This window comes from Ylistrum balloti, unplaced genomic scaffold, assembly GCF_031769215.1.
Source record: "Ylistrum balloti isolate Yb309-2 unplaced genomic scaffold, AGI_CSIRO_Ybal_v1 Utg370020, whole genome shotgun sequence".
In the NCBI taxonomy this organism is placed as follows: domain Eukaryota; kingdom Metazoa; phylum Mollusca; class Bivalvia; order Pectinida; family Pectinidae; genus Ylistrum; species Ylistrum balloti.
The window spans coordinates 323509-345511 of NW_026782088.1; the positions used below are offsets into that span (position 1 = coordinate 323509).

Sequence of the window (22003 nt, forward strand, 5' to 3'; positions counted from 1 at the left end):
AGCTACTGGTCTGTGACTTCACTGGTCCAGGAAATGTTCTCATCAAATGGGAATCTGTATCTGTATATGTGTTATGTAGTTGCTACTCAATCTTACAGTTGTATTTACTTGTTTGTGATCTCATTGAATGCTGTGCTTTTTACACTGCCAATATAGGTGAAATCGATGAGCTTAATTAAGTTGTTATTGAAAGTTTCAAAATATTTGATATTTTGTATATCTTTTTTGCTTTTTTTATGTATTTTTATGTCATTGATGATCAACTTGAATGTACTAATGATTGAAGTTCTTATTTTCATTGTTATTTTGAATATTCTAGATAGAAGTTTGACATTGTACATATTTATATAAAATGTTCCATTTCAAATTTGTAGCTTTGAACAACAGCATGCAGGTGTTTGCCATGAATCCTTTTAATTTCAATAACTGTTTTTCATTATGTTACAATGTGTTGAGTTGGCATTCATACAAAGAAACTTCAGAAATGCTTTACAAACATATCAGTTATACTTAAAGGTGAACATGAAGGAATTTTCACAACACCGATACATAAAATAATTACATACCCATAATTATTCTTTTGTTGCATATTATGATATCAGCCAAATTGTGTTGTTATTGATTAATGTTTCTTTGTTAACACATGTATTCAAACTTTCTTTCTGGAAACTCCAACACTGTTAGAGGAAGAGAATGGCTGCCGAGACTCTAAGATGTATTCTTCTGTATATAATAATTGTAATTCAGTTATTTCCATGATAGAAACTAATGAAACTAAACATGTATACACATATATCTTCATTTCTATAGCTTTAAATGCAAATTGAGAATCTATTCTAATATACTTAATACAATTTTAAGTGCTTGTTTTGTTGAAACTGTTCCAGTGATATTTGGGACTTGTATGATAGATCTTGGATGCATGCGTTTCCTGTGTCAATACACTTTCCTGTTTTGGGAATCCTCAATGTCTCTAAATAATGAGACTCATCAAAATTTACAAAATGGCAGTGTATTTGTATGAGTTTTGAATTAATGAATTTATATAGATTTATTGTGATGTTTTACACACAACATAGGTTTTCTTCTATTCATATCATAACCTTGATTCTTCTGTATCACAAGAACGTTTGCATTTTGCTTCTATTTGTAGTTACAGGGAAGGGGATTTGATATTGCTTGAGTTGAGTCTTATAATAATTTAGAACAAATGTGTTGCTGGAGTTCTAAATCTGTTAGACCAGATAATTGCTTGAAGATTTTAAAGTAATAGATTTATGCTGTGTATACGAAGATGTACATACAAATAGCAGGTGTATCATCTAATTAAATGACCCTATACCTGTACAAATATGGCTCTGAAAGTGGCAAGTGTTTAAGATTTACATTGAATTTATTTAAGTTCTCTCTCTTTTTTTCTTAAATGTTGTGATTTCAACATAATCTTTTGTTCATTATATTATTCCTATATATATTGCAGGTGAGCTTTATTTTTTTTTAACTTTTTCATGGATCTTCTTTTGACATACTTTTTACCAAAATTGTTGAAAAAATGGAATAGGACTTTTTCAGGATTGTACATTTATGAATTATATTTTGCTTTAAGGGTTTTCACATGTTATCAATTATGACAATATGAAGTTGTTGAACAAAAGTATTGGAGTCTGTTACCATGATCTTGTAAAACACAGTGATGTGCTCAATGAAACTGTAAAAATGATATAATTTCCAGAAATAAAAATAAGACTTTTGCTGCTCAAACAAGGCACAAAGCACTTAAACATAACACACAGCTAATACCTCAGTACATTAATCAACTTGTAACTAAAAGTTTTGTTACACTGATTTCCTATTTATACTTCAGAGCTCATTAGATACATTACTTTTACAAAGGATAAAATCACTTGGTGCATAATATAATTACTGGAGATGTAATAAAATTACTAGGGATGTAATACAGTCACTAGGGATGTAATACAATCACTAGGGATGTAATACAGTCACTAGGGATGTAATACAGTCACTAGGGATGTAATAAAATTACTAGGGATGTATTACAGTCACTAGGGATGTAATACAATCACTAGGGATGTAATACAATTACTAGGGATGTAATACAGTCACTAGGGATGTAATACAATCACTAGGGATGTAATACAGTCACTAGGGATGTAATACAGTCACTAGGGATGTAATACAGTTACTAGGGATATAATACAGTCACTAGGGATGTAATACAATCACTAGGGATGTAATACAGTCACTAGGGATGTAATACAGTTACTAGGGATGTAATACAGTCACTGGGATGTAATACAGTCACTAGGGATGTAATACAGTTACTAGGGATATAATACAGTCACTAGGGATGTAATACAATCACTAGGGATGTAATACAGTCACTAGGGATGTAATACAGTTACTAGGGATGTAATACAGTCACTGGGATGTAATACAGTCACTAGGGATGTAATACAGTCACTAGGGATGTAATACAGTCACTAGGAATGTAGTACAGTCACTAGGGATGTAATACAGTCACTAGGGATGTAATACAGTCACTAGGGATGTAAATAATACAGTCACTAGGGATGTAATACAATCACTAGGGATGTAATACAATTACTAGGGATGTAATACAGTCACTAGGGATGTAATACAGTCACTAGGGATGTAATACAGTCACTAGGGATGTAATACAGTCACTAGGGATGTAATACAGTTACTAGGGATATAATACAGTCACTAGGGATGTAATACAATCACTAGGGATGTAATACAGTCACTAGGGATGTAATACAGTTACTAGGGATGTAATACAGTCACTGGGATGTAATACAGTCACTAGGGATGTAATACAGTCACTAGGGATGTAATACAGTCACTAGGAATGTAGTACAGTCACTAGGGATGTAATACAGTCACTAGGGATGTAAATAATACAGTTACTAGGGATGTAATACAGTCACTGGGATGTAATACAGTCACTAGGGATGTAATACAGTCACTAGGGATGTAATACAGTCACTAGGGATGTAATACAGTCACTAGGGATGTAATACAATCACTAGGGATGTAATACAATTACTAGGGATGTAATACACTCACTAGGGATGTAATACAGTCACTAGGGATGTAATACAGTCACTAGGGATGTAATACAGTCACTAGGGATGTAATACAATCACTAGGGATGTAATACAGTCACTAGGGATGTAATACAGTCACTAGGGATGTAATACAGTTACTAGGGATATAATACAGTCACTAGGGATGTAATACAATCACTAGGGATGTAATACAGTCACTAGGGATGTAATACAGTTACTAGGGATGTAATACAGTCACTGGGATGTAATACAGTCACTAGGGATGTAATACAGTCACTAGGGATGTAATACAGTCACTAGGGATGTAAATAATACAGTCACTAGGGATGTAATACAATCACTAGGGATGTAATACAATTACTAGGGATGTAATACACTCACTAGGGATGTAATACAGTCACTAGGGATGTAATACAGTCACTAGGGATGTAATACAGTCACTAGGGATGTAATACAGTTACTAGGGATGTAATACAGTCACTGGGATGTAATACAGTCACTAGGGATGTAATACAGTTACTAGGGATGTAATACAGTCACCAGGGATGTAGTACAGTCACTAGGGATGTAATACAGTCACTAGGGATGTAATACAGTCACTAGGGATGTAAGTAATACAGTCACTAGGGATGTAATACAGTCACTAGGGATGTAATACAGTCACTAGGGATGTAATACAGTCACTATGGATGTAATAGTCACTAGGGATGTAATACAGTTACTAGGGATGTAATACAGTCACTAGGGATGTAATACAATCACTAGGGATGTAATACAGTCACTAGGGATGTAATACAGTTACTAGGGATGTAATACAGTCACTGGGATGTAATACAGTCACTAGGGATGTAATACAGTTACTAGGGATGTAATACAGTCACTAGGGATGTAATACAGTTACTAGGGATGTAATACAGTCACCAGGGATGTAGTACAGTCACTAGGGATGTAATACAGTCACTAGGGATGTAAGTAATACAGTCACTAGGGATGTAAGTAATACAGTCACTAGGGATGTAATACAGTCACTAGGGATGTAATACAGTCACTAGGGATGTAATACAGTTACTAGGGATGTAATACAGTCACTATGGATGTAATAGTCACTAGGGATGTAATACAGTTACTAGGGATGTAATACAGTCACTAGGGATGTAATACAATCACTAGGGATGTAATACAGTCACTAGGGATGTAATACAGTTACTAGGGATGTAATACAGTCACTGGGATGTAATACAGTCACTAGGGATGTAATACAGTTACTAGGGATGTAATACAGTCACTAGGGATGTAATACAGTTACTAGGGATGTAATACAGTCACTAGGGATGTAATACAGTTTCTGGATGTGTAATACATTTACTGGAGATGTAATACATTTACTGGAGATGTAATACATTTACTGGAGATGTAATACATTTACTGGGGATGTAATACAGTTTTACAACACATTAAAGTTAAAGTTAGTACAGTACTGTACAAATTGTATCAGGAAATGGAGGGTTCCTCAGTCTTGTTTTATTGTCTGATAAACAGACACATTATCTCCGCTAGAAACTAACAAGCATGTCTGTGATTACTTTATTTCAATGAAAGGTAAAAATCATCAATTAATGTACTTCACTTTATTTTCTTATATCAATATAAGAAATGATGAAAGTTTTTTTCTAAGTATATTAAGTCTTTTGATTATAGATACTGCAAGGTGTTCTGGAAACAGAAACTCTACAGGTTCTTTGATATTTACTAGAGAAAACAGGCCAAAATAAAGTCTCTTTTGTATTTCTCTTATTTTATGAATTATTTTTCCTGTAAAAGCAATGGCAAGTCAAAATCCTATACTTGTCAGTAGACTTTACAGTTTCTGTTGTCAGTAGACTTTACAGTTTCTGTTGTCAGTAGACTTTACAGTTTCTGTTGTCAGTAGACTTTACAGATTATGTTCTCAATAGATGTAATAGTTTCTATTGTCAGTAGACTTTACAGATTATGTTCTCAATAGATTTAATAGTTTCTGTTGTCAGTAAACTTAACAGTTTCTGTTGTCAGTGGACTTTACAGATTATGTTCTCAATAGATTTAATAGTTTCTGTTGTCAGTAGACTTTACAGTTTCTGTTGTCAGTAGACTTTACAGATTATGTTCTCAATAGATGTAATAGTTTCTGTTGTCAGTAGACTTTACAGTTTCTGTTGTCAGTAGACTTTACAGATTATGTTCTCAATAGATTTAATAGTTTCTGTTGTCAGTAGACTTTACAGATTATGTTCTCAATAGATGTAATAGTTTCTGTTGTCAGTAGACTTTACAGATTATGTTCTCAATAGATGTAATAGTTTCTGTTGTCAGTAGACTTTACAGATTATATTCTCAATAGATGTAGTAGTTTCTGTTGTCAGTAGACAACAATTTCTGTTGTCCCTAGACTTAACAGCTTTTTTGTTGTCAGTAAACTTTACAGATATAAAAGTACAAGTCCCAAGAATTTTATCATAAAAATACCAGCTATTATGACTGCTGGGTATTGTTTTGTTATTGAAAGACCTTTTCATGATATTACTGCTGAAATCTAGTATTAATGGTTCCATGCTGCAGCTCCTTCAACCAAAGTATTACATTAGTATAAAAATACCAAATATCTATACTAAGTCTTCCTACCATTGATACATCTGTTTGTTCTTCATAGTTTACTAAATATTGTAGTGTTCAAGGTTTTTTGAAATGAACTCTTGCATCAATGGTTATTCATTATCTTTAGATGGTATGAAGGTTGATTTTTTCTCCTGTTAGCCATGTGTTATGTACTGAAATACTTTGTGTAGAAATTGTCTATGGCAATCTACAAGAGTGATCTTTTAACCAAACAGTGAACATTCCAACCAGGTTCACAATTTTCATTTCCTAACCTGTTGTAGGTATACAGTGACTGGATTTTATGTCCAGATTGTGACATTTCAGTGTGATGACACTATAAAGCACATGCCATTCATCCCATCAACCATGAGCACCATATTCATATGGTCTTTGCTAATACACATACCAGTACATAAAACCCCAAACAAATAAAACCCAAATCTGTCATTTGACTCATAATCCAGATATCCTTGTAATTTCAGCAAACCACCAGAAATGTCCAGTTGAGGTTTGAAAAGACAAAACATAAATTTATCATATCTCATGAAGAGAACCCAAACGAAAGGGTTTGGACACAGATTCATTGTGGTTAGACTGCTGTTCATTGATATCTGCCTGGTTTATACATAATTAACTCGCTGTATAATGCCCATGATTATATACAATTATATCACTATATCATGCCCGAATTTTATACACAATTAACTTGGTGTATAATACCCCTGGTGTATACACAATAATGTCACTGTATAATGCCCCTGGTTTATATACAATTTTCATATCCCACTTAAAAATATAGATATATGCATAATTGGGTGTATTACCTTCTCTATAAAATTACAAATTATCATATATGAAACTTTTGGATATCCAGATAATACAAAATTTTTGATTATTCTGGTATGTAATATTGTGAATTATCCTGGTATATAACAATGTGGATTATCCTGGTATATTACATTGTGGATTATCCTGGTATATTACATTGTGGATTATCCTGTTATATAACAATGTAGATTATCCTGGTATATTACATTGTGGATTATCCTGGTATATAACAATGTGGATTATCCTGGTATATTACATTGTGGATTATCCTGGTATGTAATATTGTGGATTATCCTGGTATATAACAATGTGGATTATCCTGGTATATTACATTGTGGACTATCCTGGTATGTAATATTGTGGATTATCCTGGTATACAACAATGTGGATTATCCTGGTATATAACTATGTGGATTATCCTGGTATATTACATTGTGGATTATCCTGGTATATTACATTGTGGATTATCCTGGTATACAACAATGTGGATTATCCTGGTATATAACAATATGGATTATCCTGGTATATAACTATGTGGATTTTCATTTGATATAACATTGTGGATTATCCTGGTATATAACAATGTGGATTTCCATTTGATATAACAATGTGGATTATCCTGGTATACAACAATTAGGATTGTCCTGGTATCTAACATCTAAAATGGTGGAAGTATGACCTATTTGTAACATTCAGTGCTATCAAACCATGGATTATCCTTCTATGTGACACCACAGATACATTATGGATTTTGTTCTTTATAAACCATGGATTATTTTCAATATAAAACCACTTAGTCCCCATATTTAAAAAGTATATGGATTATTTTCTCTTAAAAATTGTTTACTCCTATATGAGCAGTAGATATTGCACAAAACAAAAAAAGGCATGCTTTATAAATGTTAACTTACTGACTTTACATGAAATCTCTAACAGTTTGTCATGTTTGATCTGATACATTTTATAGCTTGTAATAAGTATCTCAACTAAGAAAATGAGTCTCCTGACATTCTTATTTCTCTGATAATATTTCAATTTTGTAATACTTATAATGAGAGTGGTATACCCTTAGAATGGATCACTGGGTCCCGGGTTTGAACAAAAGGGACTTTCGAGGGTTGGAAACTCATTTTTTAAATCATTTTAGTTTGGCAAATGAAATCAAAGTGCATTGACACCTTGTTGAGAGTGGTTTTGTCTTCATAGTTAGACACATTGGTGTATATTATTGGTCAATGGTGATAATTAGTCTAATTGATGTATCCTCTTTGATCTCAATAAAGAAAATGACTAGTTCAAGTAGATTATGGAATTTGATGCAGCATTTAATACTTTGTACAGAATCATGAGCATTGCCATTCACAGCCATTTTCTTTTCAACTCAGAAGATTTTCATCATATGATCATGTTAATAACCTTTCTTTTGTTCTGATTGATATGTTTAAAAATTTATTGGTAGCTAGTCCATCACTTAAAAAAAACAAATTTCATTAATTTTATACGCATCATTTTTTTTTTTTTTCACTACAAATGTTCTCATGTTTTAAATAATTGTTCCACTGGTAAATGTATCTAGATAGAATTCCTCGATGTGTGCCATATCATTCTAGTGCTTTGTATGTAAACCAATCTGCAATTTTTGAAAAAAAATGTCTGCAATATGTGTTTGGGTAGTTTGCAACTTTTTATGGACAGGATGCTTTTCTGGCAGTAGTGTCTGTCAAGAGGAGATAATTGTCCTCTGTCTGTCAAGGGGAGAGAACTATTATGACAGAACATTATCTATTGTAGGGAGGGAACTGTTATGACAGAACATTGTCTATATAGGGGAGGGAACTGTTATGACAGAACATTGTCTATTGTGGGGAGGGAACTGTTATGACAGAACATTGTTTATATAGGGGAGGGAACCGTTATGACAGAACATTATCAATTGTAGGGAGGGAACTGTTATGACCGAACATTGTCTATATAGGGGAGGGAACCATTATGACAGAACACTGTCTATTATGGGGAGGGAACCGTTATGACAGAACACTGTCTATTGAGGGGAGGGAACAGTTATGACAGAATACTGTCCATTGTGGGGAGGGAACCGTTATGACAGAACACTGTCTATTGAGGGGAGGGAACAGTTATGACAGAACATTGTCTATATAGGGGAGGGAACCGTTATGACAGAACATTATCTATTGTAGGGAGGTAACTGTTATGACAGAACATTGTCTATATAGGGGAGGGAACCATTATGACAGAACATTATCTATTGTAGGGAGGGAACTGTTATGACAGAACATTGTCTATATAGGGGAGGGAACCATTATGACAGAATATTATCTATTGTAGGGAGGGAACTGTTATGACAGAACACTGTCTATTGAGGGGAGGGAACCATTATGACAGAGCACTGTCCATTGTGGGGAGGGAACCGTTATGACAGAACACTGTCTATTGAGGGGAGGGAACCATTATGACAGACAATTGTCTATTGTGGGGAGGGAACTGTTATGACAAAGTATGTCTATTGAGGGGACTGTTATGACAGAACATTGTCTATTGTGGAGAGGGAACTGTTATGACAGAACAATGTCTATTGTGGGAACTGTTATGACAGAACACTGTCTATTGTGGGAACTGTTATGACAGAACACTGTCTATTGTGGGGAGGGAACCGTTATGACAGAACACTGTCTATTGTGGGGAGGGGACCATTATGTCAGAACACTGTCTATTGTGGGGAGGGGACCATTATGACAGAACACTGTCTATTGTGGGGAGGGGACCATTATGACAGAACATTTTCTATTGTGGGAGGGAACTTTTATAACAGAACATTGTCTATTGTGGGGTGGGAACTGTTATGACAGAACATTGTCTATTGTGGGGAGGGAACTGTTATGACAGAACACTGTTTATTTTGGGGAGCGAACTGTTATGACAGAACATTATCTATTGTGGGAACTGTTATGACAGAGTATGTCTATTGTAGGGAGGGAACTGTCATGACAGAACACTATCTATTGTAGGGAGGGAACTGTTATGACAGAACACTGTCTACTGAGGGAACTGTTATGACAGAACACTGTCTACTGAGGGAACTGTTATGACAGAACACTATCCATTGTAGGGAGGGAACTGTTATGACAGAACACTATCTATTGTAGGGAGGGAACTGTTATGACAGAACACTATCTATTGTAGGGAGGGAACTGTTATGACAGAGTATGTCTTTTGAGGGAAGGGGACTGTTATTACATAACATTATGTTTATTTGGTAGTTTTTTTAAATTATTATCTCAGATCCAATTTTGCAGTACAAAAGAAAATAGTTGAAAATTTAGTCAAGTGTATAGCAAACCAGAGGATTTGATTGGTAGTTATTCAATATTAATGTGCAACTTGATGACTATAATTTATATATATGTAGTATGAGTTCACATTTCTTAAGTTCTTACCAAAATTTCTTCCTGTTTACTGTTCTGGTAAAGGAATTTTAGAAATACTTGATTCTGTAATTAAAAAATGATAAATACATTGAATTCTACCATGGTTCCGTTGTTTACAGGAGGCTGTATGATCTGTATGAGTGCAAACATGACATGAAACCTTCTGGTTCTTGAGTTAAATCTCACTCTAAACTACATCCATTTCATGTCACAAGTACTGACTAATGCCAGCAATTATTAATGTTGGCATGTTGTGTCTCCGATTAAATAGGCCAAAACTTTCTCTTTTGTTTGGCCTACACGTGCGGTTTAATTAACATGTGGGATATTTTGCTTCACTCGATTATATGTGTTTACCGTTCTGTATGACGTTACAGTCTACGCTGTACAACCATAGATTTATATTTTAGCTTGTGTCCAGTGTAAGTTGTCTAGACTGGTAATTTATTGTAGATATTTTATGCATTTTTTATATAATAAACTATATGTCTTTTTTTACATTTATTCTGTGTCCTTGTTTGTTAGAGTTAACTGTAGCTACGTTTGTCATCTCCATATCTGTTGTCAATGCTTTGGCCACCATAACTATATGGTGTTGGTCTAAAATCGGTTGGATATGGTAGAAAAGTGAAATATGGACCACAGGAGACTAGTTATGAAGGCTTAGATGACTAACAGAATTTTGATTGTCAAGACCACACCTGAACCCCATCAATTGTATTTAGGAAACAGAAACCAGTTCAGCTTATTATTTAAAACTTTCAAATACCGTCATGTGCCGAGGGATTCTGCACATATCTTATTTCAAATCCTGTGGTCCGTATGATATGTAGGATAGTCACGAAAATATCTCTTCAGTGCAACCAGTATGATCAGTATATCAACTAAATATCTCAGGATTCTAAGCAGAGTCGTTGGGAAATAATGATCTCATATTTAACATGAAGTCAACTTTATTGTCATGGACAGAACACTTCCTGCGATGTATTATGATAACATCTAAACAGAGATTTCGTCATGTGTTTTATTATGTGAAGATATCACACAATGTGACATACCATATGGTAAACACCTCGACAGAGACCTTGTCATGTGGTTAATTGTGTGTAATAGCACATCATGTGATGTACCACGTGATAAACAACACAACAGTGACCTTGTCATGTGGTTAATTAAGTGAGGAGATCACGGCATACCGGAACAGATCTAAGCACGTGCACAAGACAGTACATCTGTAGTCACCGACATACAAGTTGTTCCTGGAACAGCCAAGGTCATCGTGAAGGCTTTTCTTGTCTCCTTTTTAATTGCGCGAAGATCACCTTTATTACAGCTGGCCTTGGCCAATGGATTTCATTCTGCTCCATGGGGATCGTATACATAATTTGAGGTAAAGTGCTAGACTGATGTGGGACGTACGATACTTTGCTGGAATGTCGTCGTACACTTCTCCACTGACGTCATATATATGACGTAGAAGTACCTAAAGAAGAAAATGAAAGAAACAGCTCTTAGCGGTGCCTGTGAACAGTCGGATCGTTATCCGGTGATTCTGCGCGTGCGGTTTATGACAAATGATAAAATTTTACAAAGTGTCTTATGAAGCAGTCGATTTAAGGAGCGCACTCTCACTGGGCGTGCAGAATCACTGTTCAGCATTACGCATGGTAATAGCTGACTGAAAAACTAAGGCAAATACTACTTATTCGATGAGACGTCGTTTGATTCTGACCAATATACCAATAACAATAAAGAAATATAGCACCGTATTTATAATAAATGATTTGTTATATGCATTAATCATGTGATTTAGAGGATACTAAACATTTTTCATAGATAACATTGATTCTAATACCGTTCAAGTGTAAAATGCAAACAGTCAGTTGGTTGCTCTCTGACGTTTAAAACATATCAAGCATATTGTTAACATACCCTCATAGCTTTTCTGTCAGGTATGATCGGTATTCTGTCAACTTTAGATCCTCGAATTAACCCTACTCGCCTTGCTAAATCGACATCTTCATCTTCTAAAAGATACAGTTCATTAGGTTTGCATTCTTTTACAGTTTCAAATGGTGAATGTCCTATTTCATCGAAAATATCAGAGACCGTCGCGTCTTCAGTATTGTGTTCAGAATCATCTGTTATCGAAATTTCATTTTCTATTGGTATTTGTTCATCCGGAATTAGTATCATATCGGCCTCCTTAACAGTATCGTCAGCTGATACGATTTTCTCTTCGTGTAGACTTCTCTTAACGCGTAACGGAAGTAGTACTCCACTGGCACTTTCGTCAACGTCCATTTTCAACTGTAAACCGTCTGTACGCGAAATAATTACACAACTAATTGATGACGTTTACTGACAATTTAATGACGTCATAATGTACGTTTTAATTGTGACGTCACTATCTGGCGTCATTATTCCTAGAACAATCAAACCGTTGATTGTCGTTCCATGACGCATGCAACATAGCTTATTGTGCATTGTTAGCGGAACTAAAATGACAGAACAGATGACAAAGAGGACCATTGGAAGCGTGGACCGTGATGTGTCATACCATGAGGATATGTTTCGTTCGAAAAAACTGAAAGTGAACTCAGATGAAGGCACTGAACAGACTGCTAAGCAACAACACAATGAGGACCGAAACAACAGCAACTGTCCTGTGAAAGTAAAGGTAAATGTTTCTGAATGCAACAAACATCCAAAAGTTACTGGTACTGATCCGACTCCATATAGAATTGTTGTTAGCGAGAATCACAAGGACAGAAATTTTGACGATGAGGCACAAAAAGCATCAACCATACTAAAAAATATAGTGATGGAAAAGATGAATGATAGAATATCTGATTCACAAGAACATTCAACATCAGCTTTTCAAGGAGTTCAGCAACATAATTATCAACCCATGGTACCGTTGACATGCAAAATTCCATTCTCACGCCCAATAGCACCAATACGCTATCTTCCTGTCCAGAGCAACGTTTATCCACAATTCGTGAGACACAACGCTACTACGGTCGGAAATCTGGCATCACTACCTGCTCAGGTTGGTATGCCAAGAATGGTTCAACAGCCGGGAAAAACGATGGTCCAGCCAATTCCACCGGTGTCTTCAGTTACGAGAACTTTGCTACCGACATGCGGGGCATTGCCAACAGTTATTCCAACGTCAACTGGAACAGCCACCCAATCAACAGGAACCATGACGTCGATAAATGATCCTAGTTTGCCAAGTAATGAATACTTCAGCAATATTACTAGCCCGGCGATTAAAACTACTGTTCAGGTTATGCCTGGTAAGTACAAACATGACATTGATGATATGTATATCTCATACATTACTGTAAACACATATTACTTTAAGCATTCATTGGAAAGTGAACGCAAGATATCGAAAATGTATGGTCAGTGTCTTAAATATAAGCTGTGTTTTGGCGAGAGTAAAGAAAGACAGAAGTGGTGAGCCTCTGGCAAGCGACTTTTGTCTTTCTGTCTCGAGCTTGGTGGAGTACATGTCACAAGTCACGTGTACAGTAACTGTTGTAAAGCTTGATTTAAGAATTTGTATGTGTAGCTTTACCAGCATCGGAAATAAGACACATAGTGGACTCACGATTTTGGTTTTAAATTTAGAAACTATGATAATAATATCTGAAATCGAAAACGTTCTTAAGGATAAACTTTTTTGAGAAGTAAAAAAAAAAAAGTAAATAAGTTATCATTTTTTCTGGTGATAATTTTTGGAAAGGTTGGATTTGAAAAGAAAAGTAGAAGCAAAAGCATTATATTGTTGCACTACGTTTTTGATACAGGCGTCAGAAAATGTGAAACAGTAAAAAATAAACGTTCACATATTGAGATAAAGGTGAAGGGGTGGGATGGGGATAACGGAACCTGGTTCGTCAAACCGGGGTGGGTGGGGATAACGGAACCTGGTATCACTTACGGGGGCGTGTGGTGATAACGGAACCTGGTATCACTTACCGGGGCGGGTAGTGATAGCGGAACCTGGTATCACATACAGGTGCTGGCTGGGATAATGGGACCTGGTATCACATACCGGGGTGGGTGGGGATAACGGAACATGGTTCGTCATACCGGGGCGGGTGGGGATAGCGGAACGTTGTATCACATACGGGTGCTGGTGGGGATAGGTGTCAGTTTTACCCCCATGGCGGTAGGAGAAAGGGGTACCTGGTACCACAAACTGGGATACCGGGATACTGGAGGATTTATGACCTTAGTTTCCTACTACTTCCAATGCTTTGCCAAGTGTTTGAAATGTCAGAACCAGCAGCAGTATATCTAAAACTGTCCATGATTAAACACATCGTATGAATGAAATGCTATGTTTTCCACAATACCAGGCACATCAATGATGTACAAAACCCCAGGCGCAACTTTCAGAAACCGACATGGCAAAGTCAAACGCCCGATGAACGCGTTCATGGTTTGGGCGCGGAACTACCGGAGTCGTCTCTCTGAGGAAATGCCACAAGCTTCTAATGCACAAATCAGCGTGCGACTCGGAGAGATATGGGGAAGTATGTCGCTTGCCGAGAAGGAAAAGTTCTTCAGGGAAGCGGAACGCATCAAGCTGCAACACAACCGAGATTTTCCAGGTAAATAGCTTATTTATCCTTATATATGTCAAAGACTCGGATGGTTTAAAGTTCAAAGGTCTCATACCCACCAGACATTCTGAGACTTTGTTCCGAAAACTAGATAGTGTAACATTGAAGACAATGCTGCATTTTTTGGAACATTTTCTTCAGGTTGGTAATGTCGATAGAATCGAAGTTCTTATAACACAACCAGAAGCAGATTATAGTTTGATGTTTCGATGATTACACGGTCACCTTCATCAGACAAATGACCAGTGTGGAGCGTACTAGCACTGATGTACGTTGTGTACGAGATGGTACAGAATCGACAAACTTTTTAGGTTGCACTATAATCCAATGTACACCGAGGTTGAAAATAGTGTGACGAGATGGTTAACAGATTATAGACCAAACAAATACACAAGATGGTAACAATGTACTGTAGTCAATTCGACTACCCTTTGTTTAACACTTGGTCAGAGTTGTGCGAGTCTTATTAAACAAATCCTCAATTTTTTATAGTTTTCATTGATTCAAAATTAAGGATACACATGTATACATACGTATAAAATTAAATCTTTTCCTGATGTACAAAATTGCTATGGGTTAGGAAACCTGAATATTGTTTCTCTCTTTGAGTCGAAGTGACTGAACATCTAGGAACAAGATGGCGTTTATATATATTAATTATGCTATATCATAGGCAAGTTGTCTTTTAAAGATATATGTAGCGTTTTGAAATGCTCAGTAAAACACTATTTATTTTTAATTTCCATACTCCAGGTTGGGTATACCAACCCAAACAGAAGAAAGTCCAAATTGAGACCCAGCATGACCGCCTTTGGGCGAGATTTGGATCAAACTCATGCAAGGAACATCCGACAGAAATGGCAACCAATCCTCCACATGAAGTAGCAACTCATCAAATTGTCACCCCTACTCCAGTGACCGTGTACCCAAAAACTTCCATTGTCAACACATCCAATGTATGCGTGACGTCTCCACTTCCTTCCTTTTCCCAGCTGACACAGACAGTTACTGGTCCCAAACCAATATTATCCATGGAGACAGAAGGACATCAGACGTCGGGGACTAGAGGCAGGGAGTCATTTGACAAAGAATCGATCGGGAGGCCAACAGCCTTCAAGTCAGTGAGCAGCAGTCAAACACCGGTCGTTACTAGACAAGTTCTATCCAAGAAGGAACATGGCCCAACACTTCAGTTAACATCATCTGCAGTATGCCAATCTCCACTGAAGATGACAGCTTCTTCTTTGACAACTAGAGGAAGTCCTGCTAGCGGGAATGTTAGGTCACTGTCCAGTGCAGTGACGGGATGTCCCTCCCCTAAAGGTCGACCGCCAAGTATTTCCCGTAGAATTCCTCGTAAGTCATATGAATATGATATATAAACCTATGGTAAGGACGTAAAAGAGCTTTGGAGATAGGATTGATAAAACCTGCTAAAACAATATCTGAAATCTAGTATGATTCTTTGTCATGTGCTTAGTTGCAAAAAATCTTATTCTTTGCTTGAAATATTTCTGTCTACGTCGCACAGAAATAAGATTTTACCATCGAACATGTTCAGATGGATTGATATTCGTCTCCAGATCAGTGACTGATTTGTTTTACGAGTGTAATAAACGTAAATAGATTAGTCATGTCGATACACATATAGCTCACAACATTAGTTACCGAAAATTGACATTTAAAAGTATATATATACAAACTTTCCTCGTACCGCAAAAGTCACATTGTATCAGTATTAAATGATAGTTAATATTATATCGATGGTACTCAATTTAGTTTCAAATAGTAAAATTAATCTTATATCAAATGGTAGCCAAGTTTACCTAATATAAATAGAGTGTGTTTATGAAAAACTATGCATGCGGTTGCAACAAAATTTTGAAGTGGGACATTAAAACTGCACAATGTAAGGCACGTGCTAATTGCATGCACATTTAGTGAAACACTTATGTAGGCCAAAGGTCACGGTCAAAACAATCGGTACCACCAGAAAGGTCTTGTGACAAGGAACACACTTGCCAAATATGAAAGCCACACCTCTGATGTTGCAATAGTTATGGTCAATGTTTAACTTTTTTTCAAATGTAGGTCAAAGGCCACGATCAAGTTCATATGGTGAAAACTTATGGTACTATCAGAAAAGTTTTGTCACAAGGAACACACATGCCAAAAAGGAAAGCCCTACCTCTTACGGTGAAATATGTTTGGAGAAGGTTAAAGTTGACTACAGACAAACAAATAGACAAACAGACAACATAAAATCAATATTCACCGATCTATCCTCTTCCTGATTTTAACCACAGCTAAGTTTTTTTTTGCAATATAACTGTATGAACACACTGAATTATCTGTTTTTTTAGATGCACCAGAGATGCTGATTTCCACACAACGGTCCTACAGGGAAGCGATCTTCACCAAGAGCAATTCCATTAGTCCACCCAAAACCAAGTCTGTTTCCTCTGGGTAAGCCATAGTGAACTATTCCGAAATACTCTCGTTAAAAAAATACCACTCAGGTTCCCAATCATTTTGATAAGAAAACATAAGTTCTGCGATACTTTGTTTTCATTTTCAATTTAAGATTTATTATATAAAGCTGTTTACAGACCCATTTTGAGTACTTCCACTTCGGACACGATGCTACAGAAAGCAAACGTCACGCCTCTGACAACGACCAGCGACGTCAGAGTGACGGGATCACATAGGGGTAGCGCGGATCCCGTTGACGAGTTGTGGCCGTTCCCTCTCCCCTCAGTAGAACAGACGCATCACGTGGATGTGCTATATGATGGTAAGACGTTAACCACTATAACGATCAGTGGCGTAGCAATGTTTTAAGAGTGTATGCTTTCATGAGAGAGTCCAGGAGCCAAGCCCCTGTGGAAGAAAGAATATCAAGGTCAATATTTTCCGTATGTTTCCTGCTTCTATAGCATTTGATAAAAGTTCATAAACAACTATATGAAACTTTGCCATCTTGAAGCAAATCCCATATTCGTGAGAAAGTGTTTTTAGACAATATTCATCCTATGGTTGAATGGCATCAAATCAGGCCATAGTCAGCGGTCAGAGTCTAAACAAAGTACCACATCTTTGAAGCAGCTTCTTAATGTCAAGCACACCTCTATTTGTGATGACTGATGTGGTCTATTTTTAGATCATCTCCGTTATGAGCGCGACAGTGGCACGGGATTCATTGATCCCTACAACCCGTTTTATTACGACGGCAGTTATGACGAAACAAGGTCAGGGTTACAGGTCGACGTAAACAGGTGAGTCACGTGTTTACCCGAATATTATTGGTCGTTTGCTTATGCTATTGATTATTGTATTGGTTTTGAAACGGTGTCATTATTTAGTGACATTGTGATGGTGAATTACATGTCAATATTATACTTTTAAAACTGTGTTATTTTTAAATCGAAGGGACTGAAGTGGTTATCTCGTGTATTTTTAACGATAGTACCTATATATAGGCCTATTTGTCAAGGGTCGTAGGTCATATCTGTTTTTAGATAAGACTGACCATGGGTCAGTGAGCATCCACGCATTTCTCTCCCGTACAAGTCGTAGTAGAGATAGGACGTTCTCGAATAGTTTCCTGGAATTTTCTGATTCGATGTGTGGTAGTGGCGCGTAATCTCACGTACGGGAAGTCTTCCCAAGACCCTCTTCATTTGTGAAGAGATTTTTTTTCATAAACGTATTAAGAGAGCATGTGGCGTTAGCGTTTTGTTTCATCACTTGTTATTGAAATTTATTAATATCTGCCTTGTTTAGCCAAAGTATCAGCATTCATTTAATGTGTAAACAGCTAGTAGCATCAACATTTGTACAGTGAATGGGTTCAGTGTCACAACCATTTAGATAAGTTTACTCCAAGACGTCCACTTCTAGAACAATGTCACAACCATTTAAATATGTTTACTCACAGAATAGTGTTTCAAAGCTATTGTAAACATATCACAGAAAAAAATTAGCAATTATTTTATAATACGTTCCTCCTCCTTCTCAGCATAATGTCATTATCATCGTTCTCGCTTTCTTCACAATGCTTGTTGAAATTTTCAAAATGTCTGTTTGGAAATTTAACGAGTTTCCATGTAATCTGGGACTAATAGATAAGTTCTGTGCATTTTCCATGTAGACTTACAAGATATTTTTTTCTCAGTTGGCAGAAATATTTGAACTACACAAAGATGCAAAGCGAATCGGAGGACAAGACAAATCTGACCAAGTACTTTCCTACGCCGCCACCGCTTAGCAATAGCAGCAGCAGCTGGTGTGACCAGATTCCCACTATTACTGACCATAGTGTCCAGCAAGAAGTCACTCGTCCTAAACAGACTGGAAATGGATCGGACCACGAACCACGCCGCACATCCTCCGAATCTTGTTTTGCGTCTTCTCTGACTAGTGCTATAAACGTACTTGATGACGTCAGTAATAGCACCGTCGACTACGCCGACGGAAATCACCGTGGTTACCAGCAGAGCAACACATCACAGCCATCAGCAGACGTCGCAGATCTGCAGTATCAAAACAATACTCTTCAAGCTTTAGATCTCAGTTCGGGTACTCGAGCACAAACAAGTGCGTCAAATATTGTTTACCTAGGACAGGAAACCGCTCATATAGGGTCTGGCGATGGTGTCGGATCTATTCCTATGGAGGCGGGAAGTCCACCAGGTAAATCTGAAGATTCGAGACCATTGAAGAAGAGAATAGAGCGATACAGGAAGGAATTCATCAACGGAAGGCCTTATGTCACAGCAGGTGATGTTCCGACGGGAACTTATCTCGAAGATGTGGTGTTCCTTACATCCCCAGAGAAGGCAGCAGAAGAAGAGGTTTTGTCTGGTAACTTGTCAAGGCATGCAAATGGGTATACCTCCACCGATCCAACTAGAGACCCTATCACCTCTCAAGGGATCGTAATAGATGTAGCACATGACTTTGTCAAATCGCTTAAATCGGGCGCAGTTATCACCGATCTTACTCCCGTAAATATGACAAACGTGAAGTCAATCCATATTGATGCCAAAGCTGTTGAACGTGCAACAAACCAGAACCGAGACAACAGTACAGAAAGAATGAGAGATACCGAAAAAGGTTTAGAAGTTGTGAATTACACTGAACCTTGTAAAGTCAATATAAAGGAAGAAGTGTTGGGTGATCACTAAATTTGCTCAGTGACGGTTTATTCAGAAGTGTTAGACATTTATTGACACCGTTTCCGTGCTAGTAACATGCATGGATCTTTGTGTCATTTTACATAACTTGTAACTTTACCGTTGTAACCTTATGACGTCACCTGTCATTAGATTGTTTCAATATTACACCCGTTTCTGGAATTCACATTTCTTTGTTTTCATTCTATGTTTCAATAAATGTTTCGAGTGCCACAGTCCCTTACCTGTAATCGAACAATCAACTTAAAAACAATTTACCGCGTTTTTTTTCCTCCGGTTGCCTCTGAGAAGCTAAAAGTCAAGTGATCTCCCTCACAAACATTATGTTAAAGTTTCTCAGTGCTCACTTGAGTTCGCCATCCAATGAAATTAAATTGAGAATACTCATCTTAATAATACCGGCGACGTTTTCAGATTAATTGTGCACGTCAAGGTACGTAGACACGTAGTCATCAAATCACCCGTTCATATCTGTATTTTCACGTTGATATCTGTATTTTCACGTTGATATCTGTATTTTCAAGTTAATATCTGTATTTTCACATTGATATCTGTATTTTCAAGTTGATATCTGTATTTTCACGTTGATATCTGTATTTTCAAGTTAATATCTTTATTTTCACGGTGATATATGTATTTTCACTTTGATATCTCTATTTTGATTTTGTAAGACCTAGAAAGCTATTAAGTAATGTTTCCCATCATCGCTCCTTTCGATTGGCGAACAAGAAACGTAATTCTTCCAAGTTTGTATGGAAACTTCGTATGGAAGAATTTGTGAATGAACTGAGCCAGTGAAAACTATTTCGTTCTACTGAAATTGATGAACTAAAGTTCGAGAAGGACGGAGTAAAGGCTGCACTGGCTATTATCGTATGTGTTTTTGTTCCAAGTTTTCAGGTTAGAGGTGGTAGATATAACTAGTAGACTTAAGTCTCAGAAGCTTTGCCAAAGCCTGATGCTTGCCATGTTTTAATTAATTAGAATGATGACACGGTTCAGAATATACATACGTACATCATGTTCTTTCCAACTTTTTAAAAATAATTAAATATTTAAAAAGGATTAAATCCATTGAATTTTGAGGCTAGTGCAACTCCTCATCTACATTTTAATATTTCTTGTGACCTTTCGACCCTGACTCGCCTGTTAAGTTTCAAAGCTTTGGGTCCCTAGCATCACCGCCGAGATCTAAAAGGACGAATCAGCTTTATTATGCAGTTTAATTGTGATCATTGTTTAGTACTACTGTATCTAGTTCTGTGCATAAAGGTTCTATGATATCATTTTACAATCATTTGTCAACGAGAAAAGACGCTATTTATCATCCGTGGTCACATATAATCTAGACATGACAGCTTGAACGGTAACATTGCTTGCTAACTGTTAATTAGGGTCAAAGAAATATATTTGTTTCTCAAGATAACGGAGTTTCCTCTTCAGTCATGACTGTGTCCTTAGACCAAATATTTCACTGAAATTGCTCTGGATAGCACACGACACGACGCTGCATGATGTTCAATTAAATAACCACCTAGTTTCAGGATACAGATTACACCATGTAAGTTTTTTGACGGTTAATCGCTGAGACAAACTAATATTTCTGATGTGATCATTTGTTGGCCTTTCCATATCCTTCCCATTTGTTATACGTTTCGGGTAGGATAGCGTGTCTTTGACACGCCGCTTAACGAAACACTAATGCCATTTATTACTCGCCTGCTACTCATCGACCGGTCCAAAAGTCAAGACACCACTACGACTTTGTTTTAGGAGTCGCACTTTAAATTAGGCGAGTGTAAAAAAGTACCAGTCGTACCTTGCGAGCATCGCCTCAGTCGCCAAACTTCCACATTCCTCTCTGGAGATGGCTTACCGAATTGCAATTTCAAGCAACGAGTCTGTTAAAATCGCCCTATATCTGTTATCCGTCTTTTAAATAATTCTTATCATCGCTAGTTGACAGTGGGGCTGATCATAACAACAAAATGGCTGACAGGGGGCCATGTTTGATTTTGACAATGAAAATTAGTTATCGCTATTCTCTATTACCATTAGCGACCTATAATCACTATTTCTTGACAGTAACTGGATGTTTTTTCTCGACTCATAAACAATGTCTAGAATTCTCTATATCTTGTACTGCT

At 36.8% G+C, this 22003-nt stretch overlaps 2 protein-coding genes across 2 annotated transcripts; one reads left to right on the forward strand and one right to left on the reverse strand.

The window, feature by feature from the left end:
- Positions 1-11348: 11348 nt before the first annotated feature.
- On the reverse strand, positions 11349-12325 carry LOC132548619 (uncharacterized). The gene is made up of 2 exons (XM_060212492.1): positions 11954-12325; positions 11349-11504 (listed from the first exon to the last, which is right to left on the reverse strand). Exons 1-2 carry the CDS (start codon positions 12323-12325, stop codon positions 11349-11351), a joined length of 528 nt encoding a protein of 175 aa, XP_060068475.1.
- A 199-nt stretch (positions 12326-12524) lies between these two features.
- LOC132548620 (putative transcription factor SOX-15) lies at positions 12525-19847 on the forward strand. The gene is made up of 7 exons (XM_060212493.1): positions 12525-13323; positions 14395-14649; positions 15415-16017; positions 17025-17127; positions 17271-17455; positions 17822-17936; positions 18836-19847. Exons 1-7 carry the CDS (start codon positions 12525-12527, stop codon positions 19845-19847), a joined length of 3072 nt encoding a protein of 1023 aa, XP_060068476.1.
- Positions 19848-22003: the final 2156 nt, after the last annotated feature.